Below are 15,628 nucleotides of genomic sequence, written 5' to 3'. Positions count from 1 at the left end.
GTGCTTGAGTACAGAAAAAAAATGTTTAGTGGGATGGGGGAAAAAAATGTTGTAGCACACAAACATATTCCTTGGCTGCAAGCTTGTATGTGCAAATTAGGCTCACTTATGAGAGCGACCTTTTTCATTTTTTCTTGTGCTAACATATCCCAAGGAAAGTGCATATGGTTCCTCAAAGTATTAAAATGTATCCCGCTGTTGGCATGGTAGGGAACACAGTTACCATACTCAAGAACTTGCCAGCAAACTGCAGTAAAGCTATAACTGGACTATTGAATTTGTGGTGAAAGCTTAGCGACTTTGCTAGAAGTTCTTTGGCTGTGATCCAAAGTTAAGTTCCGTCCTTCAGATGTAAGGTAACGTAGAAGAAAAAAAGTTGTTTACCACTTTTGTCATGCTCTCTCTCTTAATTCTTTAAAAGTATATAATTTTTGTAAGTCAAGTGCCTGAAAAGTATTTTCTGGTGAAGTATTTGCCTTGTGTTTTAAAGGAAACTTAGTAATTAGACCTCTATACATTAGAGCTAATAAACAGCGCTATTGCAAGAAGTGTAGTGCTAAGAAAATTTTATTTGAATGCATGGTATTGTTTTGACCAAGGATAGCCAAACAGAAGAATAGAACAGGCTGGCACCCATCAAAAATTTAAAATCTAGAGCATGTAATCAGTGTTTTTTTCCAAAACTGAAATTATGTATAGAGGTTTTAATTCATCTTATCAAGCATAAACTCAATTAATCAAATGATTTTATGTGTAAGCAGTACAAAATGACTGTTGCTGAAATATTACAGAATGATGTAGAAATTGAAGCAAGAGTTTCAAGGCTGTCTGGTTGTGCTGAGATGGTAGTTCTCTCAAATTCATTAATATTTACTTATGGGAACATTTGTAGTTGCATGTCATAAGCAGAATGTCGTTAGTGTCATTGTGGTGATTAATCAAGTCACGGCACATCAGGCAATGTGTATATTGAATTTTGTCGTCTTTTCCATGGTCTCATGTGAACTAAGTGAGGTCAGGCATAGTTGGTGTTTAGCTAAAGGAACAGCTAGAAAACTGGCGGAGAAAAAACCGATTTTCACAGGTAACTTGTTAACTTGTTTCTGCAAGTCAGCACTCTATTAATATCGGCCAAATATCATTTGGGAAAAACTGTTTCATAGTACCTGATAAATTTGGCGTGGAAGTTTAAAAAAGATACTGAAATCTGACATTTATGTAATGTTTTCCTCAGATGAGATGTAGCACTGCCAGATCTGTGCAATAGTTGCTACAAGTTTTTTGGAACACTTTTGGTTTTTCAGAGGGTGGTGGTGATTTATCTGAACCCCCCTTTTTATTTATTTATTTTTTAAGGTTCTACTTTAATTTTTTGAGAGAATTTCAAGAGGTGGTCATGAAACAGTATTTGTATTTCATTCCAGAGGTGGCTTATATAACTGGAAAACTGAAAGATAAAACAATGATTTCCAGTATTCCATTATATCTTTTTCTTCATAATTGCATTTGTTAATTTTTTTTCTTGAAATGTCAGTATACCCAGGAGAATAAAAAGCCTGGGAATTGTCATGGTTTCAAGTGAGTTATAGCTTTACCTGGGTGCCTTTTGCCATTGACAATAATAACAGTGTGCTTTTGGTATAACTAAAGAGTATGTAAAATACACACAGATTTGCTTTCAGAAGATGTGTTTTCTTTTGTTGGAAGGGTGGTGTTGGTTTGGATAATACTACATTGCATTACTGAAAGCAGCACTTTGTTGATCTTCATTCCAGAAAAATTAGAAATCTTTTAAGATTTAAGATTCTAAGATTTAGTATTATTAATACTGAGCATAAAGATGCTTTTAGGTCTTTAAATAAGAAACAGATACTCTTCAAAATAAGGTCGACTTCCTGTTGCAATTTGAGTTGACATTTTTCATGTAACAAATTCTATCGTTATTTAAGATTTGTTTAAGCTACTGCTGAAAATGCAGGTCCTATTATGAGTTACTGTCTGCAGAAACTATTACTGTTGTGAGATACATGGCAAAATGTGTGCCAGGTTAGAGAAAAATATCTGGATAATCTATGTAATAATAAAAAACCCACATGTAAACTAAATATAAAAAAAAAAAATTAGTTATCTTTCTGCATGTCTCAGGTTTCTCTCTCCTCACTCCCATTGCACTTTGTTTCAGCAAATGTTTAATATCAGTGCTGGATTCCTTTGTCGGAACCTGCCATTTCATTCTTATTTGTTTCCGTATCTCTTGGAGGCAGGATCAGATCCATGACATAACTTTCCTTCCTTGTGATTCTTAATTCTGGGACAGTTTTGCTTCTGGCAGTTTCACCTTGGGCTCTCTAGTTTTCCCTAGGTGGTGGACCTTGAAAAAAATCTTTCTTTTCAGATTACCTAAAGAAGATTCCTCTATTTTCACCTCTCCTATTACAATGGTTACTTGGAGGTTTTTCCGAGGTTGCCTGACGTATTATGAGCAACAGTTTCCCTCGTGCTATAGGTACCTGAAGTGGCAGATCTGCTTCTTCGAAGCAAATTGACAAAGCATGGCATGGCATTCATTTTTCATTTTTCTTTTCACTCTTGCTTCTACTCCAAGAATGACATTTTAGTAAGGTGTTCTCTTTTGGCAGTTCTGGAGTGGCTCTTTTTACGCCTCTGTTAGCAGTGCTGCCTTCCACTTGTTTGCCATGCTGTCAAAGTCGTTGGGAGTTAGAAGAGTCTTTGGGAGTTGTGGGGAGAAGTTAGGTTCTTGCTTCACATTCCAGCACTACTTCCTCCTGCCAGTTTTTTCTCTTGGAATCCAGATATTCCTACAGGCTAAGTTTCCTAACTTCCCCTCCAGACTCTGGCACCAGCCCATCTAGGAAAAACTAGGGTGGTCAGTACCACCACCACCTTTCCTGAGTAACTATGTAACTTCAGTAAAGCAGCTCCCTCTCTTTCTTTGTGTTGGTGTTCTGTCTTGGAATTGGGAATCATCTTTTTCTGTTATGGCCAATGCAAATAAAGCAGTCGGTGTGAGGGCTGAGTTGTCTTGTGTTACAGGTGAAGCCTGTGGTCCTTTTGAATGATAAAAATATGGTTTTGCCTTTCACTCCCCACTCCATTCTGAATTCAGTGCTGTTCCATATACTTGCCAAACTGAAGTTCAGGTCCTTCAAACAGTGCTTGTTCTGCACTGTCACCCCTTTTAAAAGGGCTCTATTAAATTGTAACCTGATTTATTTGGAATACTAGTTAAAAGTTTTACCATACCTGTGTACTTTCAGCTGTCTTTGTAGCTTTCCAGCTTCTTTCCTGTCCTTCTTGAACGTGGGAATGATGCTTTCTTCCAGTCCTTGGGAACCTCCCCTGATTACCATGACTTTTTAAAGACATGGAGTGACCTGGCAATAATATTAGGTAGTTTCTTCAGCACTTGTGGGTGCACATCTGACTTGTTTAAAAGTTCCATAACCTCATCCTCATTCATGTGCTACTGATCAAGTTTTATATATCAAAGATTAAACTGGATTTATGTTATTATGAGGCTAAATCACCTGGAGCATGGAAATGGTGAGTTTTGGTGCAGCCAGCAGGTGAACAATAGTATCCTATTGACAAAGTGACAAAGGTGTATTGGGATTGCTGGAATGTTGACCATGGCAGTGGCCAGTGGATTGATCCTTGAAGACATAGACGACAATAGGGACTTCTTGTCATCTGAATGTGTGCTTCTGAACAGGCTGTGCAACCAAACCACCCTAGGAAGTTTATGCTAAGTAGTGTTAGGTATCTACAGTTTAAGCACTGTTGGAAACTCTTGGGATTTTGGTGGAATGGACCCCACTGTTAAATTGTAGTTATGTATCGTTTTCTGAGTACCAAACAGAAAAACATAAAACTACAAACACAAAAATTGTGTGTGATTATCTATCTGTACAATTTGTTACTTAATGCAGTGCAGGAAGACTTCTCATCCATACCCTAGCACATTTCTGGCTTCTCTGTGCATATAGAATGCTTGTTATCCTCTTGATCTTTGCCAAACATATTCACATCTTTAGTAGTTCACACGTTTCCAAAATGTATTATTGGTTGTTTTATGAAGTTGAGTGGGTTTTGAGAAGTTTGGATTGTGTGGTGATTTTTTTGAATCTTGCTTATTAGTGATAACTGCTGTGATATTGGGAGCAGATTGGATAAGAGTGGACCTGGAAATTTGTACTTGCTATAAAGACAAGTTTTTAGATACTAGAATTGTCCTTGAGATGCTGTTGTTTAGTGACAAAACCCCCACCAAACCACAAAGTTTCCATAAAGTAGTTAATAAAAATAAGCAATAGAGAATTTATGTGCCAGCCCTGATGGAAAGGACATGAATTTCAGTGGAAGCTGGATCAGAAATACTGATGTTTTTATTGTATTTTGATAATAAAATAATTTCTAATCTTCTTGGACTACCAGATTATTACCGGGGGATACTTTGATCTGAAATGTGTGATTTTGGCTCCTGACCTGATGTGAGTTCTGCTTCTACCTTTCCTCTACTTTTTGCTTTTTCCCCTCATTTTTGGCACGAAACATATTAAACAGCTAAACCACTGGAGGAATCAGCTGAATTCAGCAGCAAAAATCTATGTTAGCTTGTACTGCCAGCAGTTGGTACTTCAGACTTTCCCAGAGAGGTACCAAATAGAATGCTGTACCAAATCAAATTCTCTTGATACTTCCAACCATCTGTGGAAAAGAACTTTGGAAAAGAACTGCTTGTGTATGGTGTGCCATAGCTATAACTGAAAGATTTAAATGCAAAGAGATTTCTTTCTTTTACAAATCACCTGCAAGAATAACCTCTGCTTGTTATGACATAATGAAGATGAGGTTACAGTTTGCTACATCTTCTCTGAATAATTCCAAGTGCAATACAATAATTCTGAAGTGCACTTTAATACCATGGATGTAAACAGTCACATTTCTATTTCTTGTTTGAATTCATTTTTTTAATCTCTGTCAGATTCATATTTGTGGTAGTAATGTACCCTACGTGGCGAGTGCTGAGAAAACATTTATAAAAAGCTTTGCCAAAAAAATCTGCCTATATACACTACAGTGGCTTTACTGTTGAGAATCTTCAATGTTTATGGAAAAAACCCCATACTAGTTGAGCAAGTCCAATTTGTAGATTTTGTTGCTCAAATACCCAAGTTACTTAATAACTCTAATACAAGAGATAGAGTAGTACAGCAGTTCTATTGATATGTTGGCAAAGAAGCAAACATGACCGGTCTTTACCATCTGTTTATAATGCTATATAAAGAAGACCTTACTGGTTGCCATGGAAACCAGCATTTCCAAAACCACAAGTGTTTGCTTAAAATCTCAGGCCTTCTAAAGTCTTGCATTTTCTGAGGAAAAAAGAATTGAAAATATCTAAAGTTTCCAGTGATTTTTATTTCTTAACAGTTGTTTTGCTGTAAAATACTTTCAGTATTTTTGCCCTATATCTTCTTTCAAGACTTGAGAAATTTGAAGCATGCTGCTGGTAACTTAATGAGCTTATTTGATGCTTAGCAATGATCCAGGAAAAGGTGACAGATATTTGTTGGGTTTTAGGTTGATCTTTGTGAAAGGAGGGGTTTTAATTCAGGTGAACAAGCCCAATTGTGATATTGACACAGTGGAGTGACAAATACAGAATTTGGCTGGTCACATTGAAAATACTCCTTAACCTGAGTAAAACCCAGATTCATCTCAATTATCAGAGGTGGTCACTTGGGTCTCACTGAAAAAAAAAAGGCTCTCTAGAATCAGAAATCTAGAGAAAAACAGCAAATGAAGATAATAATGTTAAGAGTTACGGTCTAGGCGTGTCTGTGGTCTCCACTCTTGGCTTGAAATTGTTTTTTTTAAAAAGTTTTCTTTGATTACTTGGAACTATTGAAAAACCCCTAAGGTGTAGTATTTAGAAATCTATACATTTGTCATAGAATCTGGGAAATTTTTTTTCTCATTTGAGACTGTTCGTATTGCTGCCTTGCACTTTGTACTACTCATCTGCTATGTTTTAAGGTGTTTTTTTCCCCCACAAGCTTACAAAAGGCTTCTGCTTTATATAACCACTTAACTCTAGTAGGCAGTGACACTGTAGAGGTGCTGCATTTGGAGTAATGCTGATGGTTTTCAACTACCTAATTTCTATTTCTATCTAGAAGAAAGCTTTTTGTTTATGGCGCTCTTGGCATGTGTTTGGCTTGAGCTACTTGAAGGGAGAACAATCCATGGAAGCACAAAACTTGGAACCTCTTTCTCACTACTAGTAAAGAGCCTTCAGTGTTTTTAGGGCAGAAATATTTGTAATTAATTCATCTGAATAATGCTGAAAATCAGTGAAGTTGTTATCTAGAAATCTTATTCAGGATGGAAGGTTAAAAGAACTTTTCATATCATTCTGTCATGGCAATACATAGCCTAACGTTTTTGCCTTTTTATGTTTCATCCATTTGTAAAACATGCTGTGAGCATTTTCAGTCTGAGATAACGGCCAGGAGTTGACCTATTTCATTGTTACATTTTCCTAGAAAAGTTTATTTAATGCAAAATACATTTTTATGACAGGCTCTACAATTACAATATTGCTGAAGTAACACTGGACCTCCAAAGGTGTCTGAATTCATTAGCCTTCTGAAGCTAATCATCCTTCTGTCATTCACTGAACTCTTCCAAAATATTTGTATTCCTTTCACTTAGCAGATTATTCCTGCATCTGAGAGAGCCTGTTCCCAGAAAGGTAGTCTTGTGCTTGAGTCCACCTGTTGATACCAGTTGGTGGTGGGGTGTTAGACCTCCCACAAAGTTTAAATAAAGCAAATATTCATGGAGGAATCAGACACACAAAATTTAGGCTTCTGTCTAAATATTTGTGGTTAGAAAAATAAGGGTGCCAGACCTGCAAGCTACTCCTGGTCAAAGTAATTGCACTCAGATACTAACTGCATTTTTTGATGTTAGCTTGCCTGCTATCCACATCACATTCCAAATCAAGCAGCAGACCAGGAAAAACAGCGGAGACTGGCAGTTGGTTTAAAAATACATTTTGGTGGTTTGTTTCCTGTGTGGTGCCTTTATTGTCATCCTTAAGGTGGTCCTTTTTGCCCTGCCTCTACCACTCATGAGATCTGATGGGTGGAGAGTAGAATGACTTAAAATAATAATACTAGTAAATAATCTTGCTTACTGAATAATCAGTGTCTTTGAGACAAATGTCTGATTATAGCTGCCCTTTATTTTTACAGTGTGGTTTTTTCAGTGTCCATAGTAGGTATTTTTCAGATCTTAGATGACCGTGCAACCTCAAAACAGCCTTTTTCACACTTAAGTTTCAAACTGTTCCTATGCATTTGCATCTTCATTCAAATTAAAAAGATGATGGTTTTCTTCTTCTCACCAAGCAAGTATTTTTCCTGTTTGTCTTCATCTGGCCAGAAGTTTTGCAGAAAAATGGGACTTGATAATATGTGGGCTTTTTTGTTGTTGTTGTTGGGGGTTTTTGTTTGTTCATTTTTGGGGCTTTTTTTGTTTGGTTTTGGTTTTTTTTTTTTTTGGTGCGGCTTTGTTTCTTTGTTTGATTATTGGTTTTGTTTTTAAAAGTAACTCCTCGCATTGTTCATAGGGAATATCCTACCCTGAAGGAAAAATAAGTGCATCAAAACCCCTGAAAATAATACACAACTATGTAGCTGATCTTCATGGGAATGATTCAAACAACCTCTGTCTTTTTGGGAAATCAGATAAAGCTAGTAGGAGTGAATGGTAGACTGATACAAATGTCTAAATAGGGTTCTACAGTCTCCAGGGAAAAATTTGTGGTTTTTCATTTCAAGGATTCCAAGGGTGTATTGATTTCTAGGAGCTGCAAATGCTCAGTTACAATTAACTCCAAGGTACCAAGGCCAAGTATCTGTATTTTTCTTTGAGACTGATCAAAACCTGTTTCTTAACCTTTTATCTTTTGAATAAGATTTGGGTTTTGTGGGATCTTGCCCATTTGAATCTCCACAATTTTATTTAACCTTCTGACTTTTGTAGTTTCCTGGAAGGCTCCATCTTTTGTGGTCATTGTTGTGTTTTAGAAGTTGTTGGAATTTTCTTCTTGAAAGTAGTGCAGTATTTGGGATAGTTACTAAAGCCTGAAGAAATGAGTGCGTGTAGCAACTCCAGAAAGAGATCGGTCTCCCTTCCCATCGTGAAGGGTGCTGTGGCTTTTCTTTGAAATTCTTGAAAAAGTTACGTGCAAGACTTTGTCTTGTGATCAATCACTTCTGGGAATGATGCAATTGACTCCAAATTCTGTGCACCTCCTGCCTCCTACCTGGGACTGTAGTTTTCCACACTCCTGGTCTGTGTGAAGATCACATTTAATAAGCAATAGACTGATGAAACTTTGGATGGAATTTTTCACCCTTATTTAAGAAATATTTCTCCTTGTAAGCAATATCCCATGAAAATTGAGCAGTTGGAGTCACTTGGGTTGGAAAGGACCCTAGGAGTTCACTTCCAGGAGCTTTCTGTTATAGAAGGTGCGCATTTGCAACCTTCTTCCAAGATAAAGCAATGAAGATCATCTTTGTTATGTTTCTATTCGCTTTGTGAAGAATATATTTAATATTTTAGAGACACACTTTTTGTGGATTTCTGGGACTCTTGAATGCCTGAATTTTATCCAAGCTGTATTTTAAATGATCTTTAGTCACTCTCTCCAGCCAAGTAGGTGTCTGAAACTTCATAAATGGAAGAAAAGGTACCCAAATTTATACAGTTCTTTGCATCCCAAAAAATACTGCAGCTTTTGCGGAACTGAGCATTTTGAGACCTCTTTTTTACTGAAGACCTTGGTTGCAATTCATTTCCAAGTACTCTTAAGTCTAAGAGTAGCCAAGTAAAAGCACAGATACAACATTTTCTGTGTTAGTTTTTCAGTGACTCTGCTTGTAGATGTGTAGCTGTGAACACATAAATTTCAGGCAAGTACTTCCTCACTGGACCACAACCATTCTTGTTTTGCACATGACTAGGTTACTGTTTTGGCTTACTTTTAACTCTCCAAGCACCACACCACATAACAGTTGAAGTTATTAAAGTTTCTTTGTGTCATAAGTGAAGGTGACACTTCTAAATTGCCTTTTTAATTTTTTTGCCTTTGGATGAAAATGTAGTGCAGAGAAAGGCCCCTGTTGTCTTCACACCAGAGTTGTGTTTGGCTTTTTGTCTGTGAAGTCTTGTGTTTCTTTGTGATTGGCTTCACAAAGCTGATGGGGTGAGACCCCTTGTTTCTCAGAGGCAGGTGGAGCAGGGGGGCTGTTAAAGACTCCCTTGTAACCTGGTCTAAGAGCATCTTCCCACAAAGTGGGACGGTAACATCAGTTCCTCCAAGCCTGGCATGACACATTACACAAGTCTGCCCTTACTGGATAAACCCATTAATTACTAGGCAGTTATAGCATGGTGATGAGCCCCATCCCATTTTTCACAAGCATGTTTTTCAGGTAAGGAAATTTCCCAAACCTCAGTACTCATTTTCTGTATGCAAAGAGATGTTTAGTTGTCGAAGTCCAAGAATAAGTTTCTAAAACAAACGTTCTCATCTGCAGCCTCTAGTGGGCTTTTAAGTTGAGATGGCATGTAGGTTGCAGAGCATCCCTCCTTCTATCATTTCCTGTCAGCTGCATATTTAATGTGAATCCCATTTTTAAATTCTGTTCTCTCCATATGAAGTAAGTTTGTCTCCTCTCCCCTTCTGAATCATGCTCAAAGCACATGTCATGACAAGGGTGATTCTCTACAGAAGCAGCTGTGGATGTTGGAATGGGCCAGGGTTTTTAGTATGTTCTGGAGAGATGTGCAGAAGGATATTTAATAAATACTTGAAACTTGAGTAGCAGGTAAAAATAAGTTGCTATAGACTGCTGTTAGAATATACTAAATGCATAAAATTGAATGCTCGCAGTATTTAAATATATGCATGTTTGAGTGTGATCATATGGTCAGATGGTGAATCCTATGATTCAGATATGCGCATCAATAATACAGTGGTTTAATATCCATTTAAAAAATGAGTATGTCAGAGAGTTTTCTCTTATTTACTTCTGACAAGTCATTAATAAAGCAAATTGGATAAAAGCCCTGAGGCTGGTATTTCTTGCATTTCTAATAAGGAAGCCAAGAATCTTGCCAAGTAGCTCCATGCCTTACCTCTAGTGCTAGATATAGAATTGTCAGTTATAATTCATTTCGAAAAAGTGGGTTGTGTTATTTTTCTAAATGTACCTGCACATGTAACCATGAGTGCATCCTGATAACCCTTCTATATTGAGTAAAATAGAAGGTACTTTCCTGAGATGTTACAGGCTGAAAACTGTTTATATTGTCACATCTGGGACTGTCAGTTTGAATAGAGGGGTTTCTTTTTCAGAATAGTTTGTAATTCAGCCTAAAACTAGCCTGGGCTTTCAATGACACTATCCTATGCTTATAAATCTTCTTCATCAGTGTAATTGATTTTGGTTGTGTTATAGACTTGCCCAGCTGCTTTTTATTAGGCTGTGTGAACAGATCATTTTTTTCCCCCTCCTTTTGTTTGACAGCTGAACAGGAAAGGTAGAGGAATGGAATTTCTCTCTGTTTTCCTTCCCCTTGTAACTACATGGGGCTTGTGTATGGCCTGAAACAAAACGATTGATCTTGTCAGTTGGACACCTTCAATAGAATGCACGGAAAGGAAGGGCAAAAATCACCAGAGGAGCTGAGGAGGACAGTGATCTGTCCACTTCAGCCCCTACCAGCAGTCCTGTGGCCACCAAACATGCCTGTGTGGGGGTGGAGGGGCTCCTGCGAGGTAATTGATGAAAGGGCTGCAAACCCCACAGCTCCTGCTTCTTGGGTCATGAGCAGAACATGTGGGAAGTACTAACAGCGTTTATCTAAACATATAACAACCCCTTTCTGTCCCTTCCAAAATAAACATCAGTTTCGTTGGGAAGTTTGTTCTGAATTCTTCATAATTAATTACATTTGAATTAGCACTAGTACCCATGGGTATGGTCTCTTCTGCTACACCCACTTGCAGAGTCAGTTGACTACACAGTTGCCTGTGCGGTTTTTTTTTTTGGTTGGTTTTTTTTTTGCTGCCTTATCATACCATGAAATTACCCCCATGTCCAGCTCTTCCTTACAGTAACGGCTATAGTTGCCATGTTTCCTCTCTATTTTTTAAATTCACAGTTTATGATAATGAAAAAAAAGTGCTAGGAATGTGGTTTTGTCTCATGCAAATAATTTTTAAATCTTTGTGGTATTTAAATATTTAAATACAAATGAAGCTTGCAATGAATAGCAGATTTTTATTTCAATAAAAGTGTAAATTACCAATGCAGTTAAACCTGACGGTTACTGGAGGTTAAAATTCTACTGAAATAGCTGCACGTGTGGAGCAGTACACAAAGCACTAAGTGAAATGTTTGCTTGATTTATTCTGTGCAGCAGACGGACTCTGGTAGTAGGAGGTGTAATTTGCAGCACATTAGCTATTAGCCAGTGTCACTGCCTGAGTGGGTGGTGTGAGTCTCTTGTGCGTGTGCAGTGTCACACCGCGCATGTGTCGGAGCCAGGCGCTTCTCTCCTGTGCTGTAAGATGGAGTTTTTTTGTGAACACTGTGCTGTATTTAAAACTGTGAATCTGCCAGTTTTCAGCTGGGTTACTCTGTCACACGGGTAATATGTAGAGTAAATGGCTTTCCCTTCCCTCCCCCAAATCCTGAATTGCAAAACGAAATTGTAGGGGTGTTTGACTTTCCTACCTTTTTCTGGTATGCAGTCCCCCGAGGATTAAGTATGTCATTTGCAGATAACCAGCCGGTAAACTTAAGAGGAAGCAAAATGATGCTAATGATTTAGGGGTTTTTTTGGGTACCCTATGCATGCACTTGTGTTGCTCAGCAGAGGTTTTCCAAAAGAGTGTCAGCTTGATGTATCTTTTTTTGTGTGCGCAATTTCACTTGGTTTGCTTTTAGTTCACTTTTTTCCCTGGAGGCACCTGTCTCCTGCCACATACCCATCAAGACTAATTGCACCATCTGGAAGACTTCTGTGTTGCTATTACTTGTGCAGGGTGTCTCTGGGGAGCTTAATTCAGAATGTGAATGTGACCCCTGAAGCCATGTCAAGTAACTGCAGTAGTTTCTAGTGTCTAAAGGATGATCACCGGAGGCTTTATTTGTTTCAAGTCTGATGTGGTTTGCTTTAGTGTGGATATGTTACATGTCAGTAACACAACATGTTATGAAAATGGAGGTAAACTTTTGACTACTGGTTTGGTAATTCATAGAAAATCCTGTCTAAAATTACATCCAAACCATATGTAACATAGAGGCTGTATGATTAGGTGTAGAAATGACAGCCATGTTACTCCTTATTACTTGATTTTGTTCTTCCCCCCACCCACAGCTGCACTTTCCATTAACAGTTTTCTGCTAAGAATGTAAGGTATTCATTGCTAGTGGTGTTGCAAACACTAAACAGCACTGAACACTTGTTTTTGCTATTGCTACAGACTGAGTATGTTCAACACAGGTAATTTTCTTCTACTGTTCATCACCTAGACTGAATCAGGTAAAAGTGCTTCACTTCTAGTGTCTGTCTAGGCAGTGGTTTATTTAAAGGCCAGTGCTCCATGTTCCTACGATGAACACTTTTTATCTCTACTTTTGTAACATCCTGTCACTTGACAAGCTGTAGAGCACTGGGCATGAAAAACCAAAGTGTTCTGATTGTTCAAAATATCACTGTAATTTCCTATTTTTTTTAAAGTGTTATTAATTTCTCATTATATCTCTGCCTTTAGTAAGACACTGTGATTTTACCACATACATATGTGGAAAAAAGGAATTTTTTTCCTAAAACCACTTTTCTTTAAAAATGATGGAGTTTTAAATAGTGTTGAGGAAATATATTTGAATTCAGTTGCATCATCTGTATAACTTCTGTGGTTGTGAGTAATGTGGTCAACTGAAATTCAAGCCAGAGAAGTACTTACACCACCACAAACAATTATGAATTGTATACAGATGCATACACACTATGTATTATTCATTATATGTATTTTCTGTTTTTTCCTGGGTAGTTTAATGTTCGTTGTGGCTCTGACTTCAGAAATCTATAGAGTTTTAAGTGTATAACTGTCTTGGCTGCATTCTGTTAACTGTATATTGGAGCATGATAAGGAACAAATTATGTATTTATGTGTTTGGTGAGAATAGAGATATGCTGGTTACAAATTCACAGAATGCTGAAGGCAAGCAGCTGTCCCCCTCCTCCTTAAAATCCCTCTCTACATGTACCCAGTAAACAAAATAAAGGTGCATGTCACAAGACCACAGTGTGTGTGCCTTGAGCAGAGATCTGAGCAGTGCAAGCTTTCATGGGTTTGAGTGGCTGGGAAGCACTGGGAGGCTGAACTGAAAACAGAGAATTTCTGCTTTGGGAAGTTATATAGAATCTCCCTTCCACTGCTTTTTATGTTGTTCTAGTCAGGGTTGCTGTGAGCATAAGGTATCCTGAGCTGCCAGGCTCACTGGGCACGCCTGACTTGTGCAGGGTGGACCAGCCTGTCAGTCTGCAGGTGAAGCAGATAGGATGTGGGCAGATTATAAAGGCACAGAAGTCATGGCCTCATGTGGCTAGTTAGATCTCACCAGAGCTAAAAGTGTTGTGGGTTGTGGTAAAAAGCCATACTGGCCTCCTCTTATCTTCACTGATCGTATCATTTGTAGGGTGTGGCCACACTGAGTGGGATCTTCGGCATCGCTGGAGGGAGAAGTATTAGCCTGGAATTGGGTGTGTGGGTGTGAAGATCAATCCCAGAAGCTGACTAGTATCAGCTACCTGGTTGGTCCTGCTCATTCTCCTCTGAGCATAGTTTGGACCATTTCCTCATCGCTGTAAAACAGGATGTAACGGCTCAAGCAGTCAAGATTTTATTTGCAGTAGCACAGGAACTTTCACACAGAAAGGTGCTATTTAAATTATTCTTCTTCATGTCTGTCTGTGTTAATGAAGTAGTGTACAGCAGATACTCTTGCATTGTGAAGTGTACACGTAATGACAAAGTCCAAATGAAACTTTAGATTGCATCCACTGTTTTCTTTATTCAAACATACTTGCACGATCAACATCCTAGATTTTTTTATTCAGCTGATTTAAAGACAGTTCCATTTTGATTTCCTTCAGTTATTAGGGCTAAACTTACACTCTGGGATAAAATGAGTTAAAGTGCCTAGTAATTTGTGATGTAGTTCTTCATATGATTTATTTAATAAATATTTAGATTATATCAGACATATAGGCTCTTATTTATTGGAAATTAGTATACAAATTTAATAGCATCTGGAATGTATTATCCTTTTGTCTAGCTGTATTGATGAATGTAGGAAGTAGAAAACAAGTTCGACAAGGACAGGAAGAATACAATTGGAGACATTGCAGTCAAAAAGGAAAGCTAAGCTCACTTTAAAACAAATTAACTTCTGAGGTGGTATATCTAAATGGTCATCTGGAATTGCTCTCAACAAATATGATTTTGAGGGCAGTTTCCTTCTGACCCCAAATTTAAAGTTGTAGCATTTGAAACCGGTTTTTTGTTTAAACCAGCTCATCTCTACTTCATTTATCTCTAACTTTTATTGTACATCTTTCATCAGTTTCTGCATTTTTGTTATTTTCCTACAGTAGCTAGACCTGTTTTATGTACTCTGCCCTCTGTTCACAACCACTAAACGGTTTTCTTTCAGCATGTTACAGATTTTGGTTGCACCTTTCCTCCTTTGTCTTTCTTCTCATGAAGTAGGAGGCTTCTTTTGTTGTTTTTTGGGGGTTTTTTTGTGCTTCAGACGAGAAACTGAAATCTCTTACGTTCCTGTTACAGTAGATTACATTGAACTATTCTGAAATACTCCTGTCATGACATGACGTGAAATGCAAGGGACATGCTGCTCCTTGAAAATAATCAAGATTTAATTCTATCCTGAATACTTGTTTTTCTCTGCAATAGTAGGATTTCGTTGTAAGTGTCAGGTAAAGGATGACAAAAGATCATGATTCATAATTGCAATTTATTTCCCTGCAAACATGAATATTAAAGACTTGATGAATGGATGGCAGCCTGAGGTCTAAGTCTTTTTTTCCACTTTGGTACAGTGAACATGGATTGTGAAAATATGCTTCTTTTTTTTTTTCTTCTTCCTTTTTTAGGGGTTTTGTGTACGACAGCCGAAACAATTTACAGATGCGAGGTTTGGTCGTCCTGCTTATTTCCAAAGCTGCTGGACCCAGCACAGCAGGACTCTCTTTCCAGCACGACATGGTCAGTGGAATTTATTCCAGGTATGTAGTATGATATGCTAAGTTATATTTGATGGGCAATTTCTTGGTGGTATCAAAGCATCCTAAATGGCCTGTTCACCTGTTAAGGGAAATCAGTACTTACCTAATTACAAAGCTTTGTTCCTTGGGCTTATTATAAGCTTTCCACAGTGAAAAGCATTTCCTACTCTTTGTATAACTGTTAGTATATCTTAATTGTGGTTTT

At 37.8% G+C, this 15,628-nt stretch overlaps 1 protein-coding gene across 4 annotated transcripts in view; it reads left to right on the top strand.

The window, feature by feature from the left end:
- PDSS2 (decaprenyl diphosphate synthase subunit 2) overlaps positions 1 to 15,628 on the top strand; it is a 117,980-nt gene that overhangs the window by 32,960 nt on the left and 69,392 nt on the right. For 3 of the 4 annotated variants that reach the window (XM_042016503.1, XM_042016502.1, XM_042016500.1), the window contains exon 2: positions 15,292 to 15,423. The exons of the other annotated variant lie outside the window; for it this stretch is intronic. In XM_042016503.1, coding sequence (XP_041872437.1) covers positions 15,292 to 15,423 — 132 coding nt within the window. The remainder of the gene's footprint in view (positions 1 to 15,291; positions 15,424 to 15,628) is intronic. 4 annotated transcript variants of the gene reach the window in all.

This window comes from Corvus kubaryi, unplaced genomic scaffold (genome assembly GCF_017639235.1).
Source record: "Corvus kubaryi isolate FWS band 111438036 unplaced genomic scaffold, C.kubaryi_AGA036_p1.0 split3-73, whole genome shotgun sequence".
Lineage (NCBI taxonomy): Eukaryota > Metazoa > Chordata > Aves > Passeriformes > Corvidae > Corvus > Corvus kubaryi.
The sequence above is the reverse complement of the archived record's forward strand: the minus strand, read 5'-3'. Positions and strand labels throughout refer to the sequence as shown.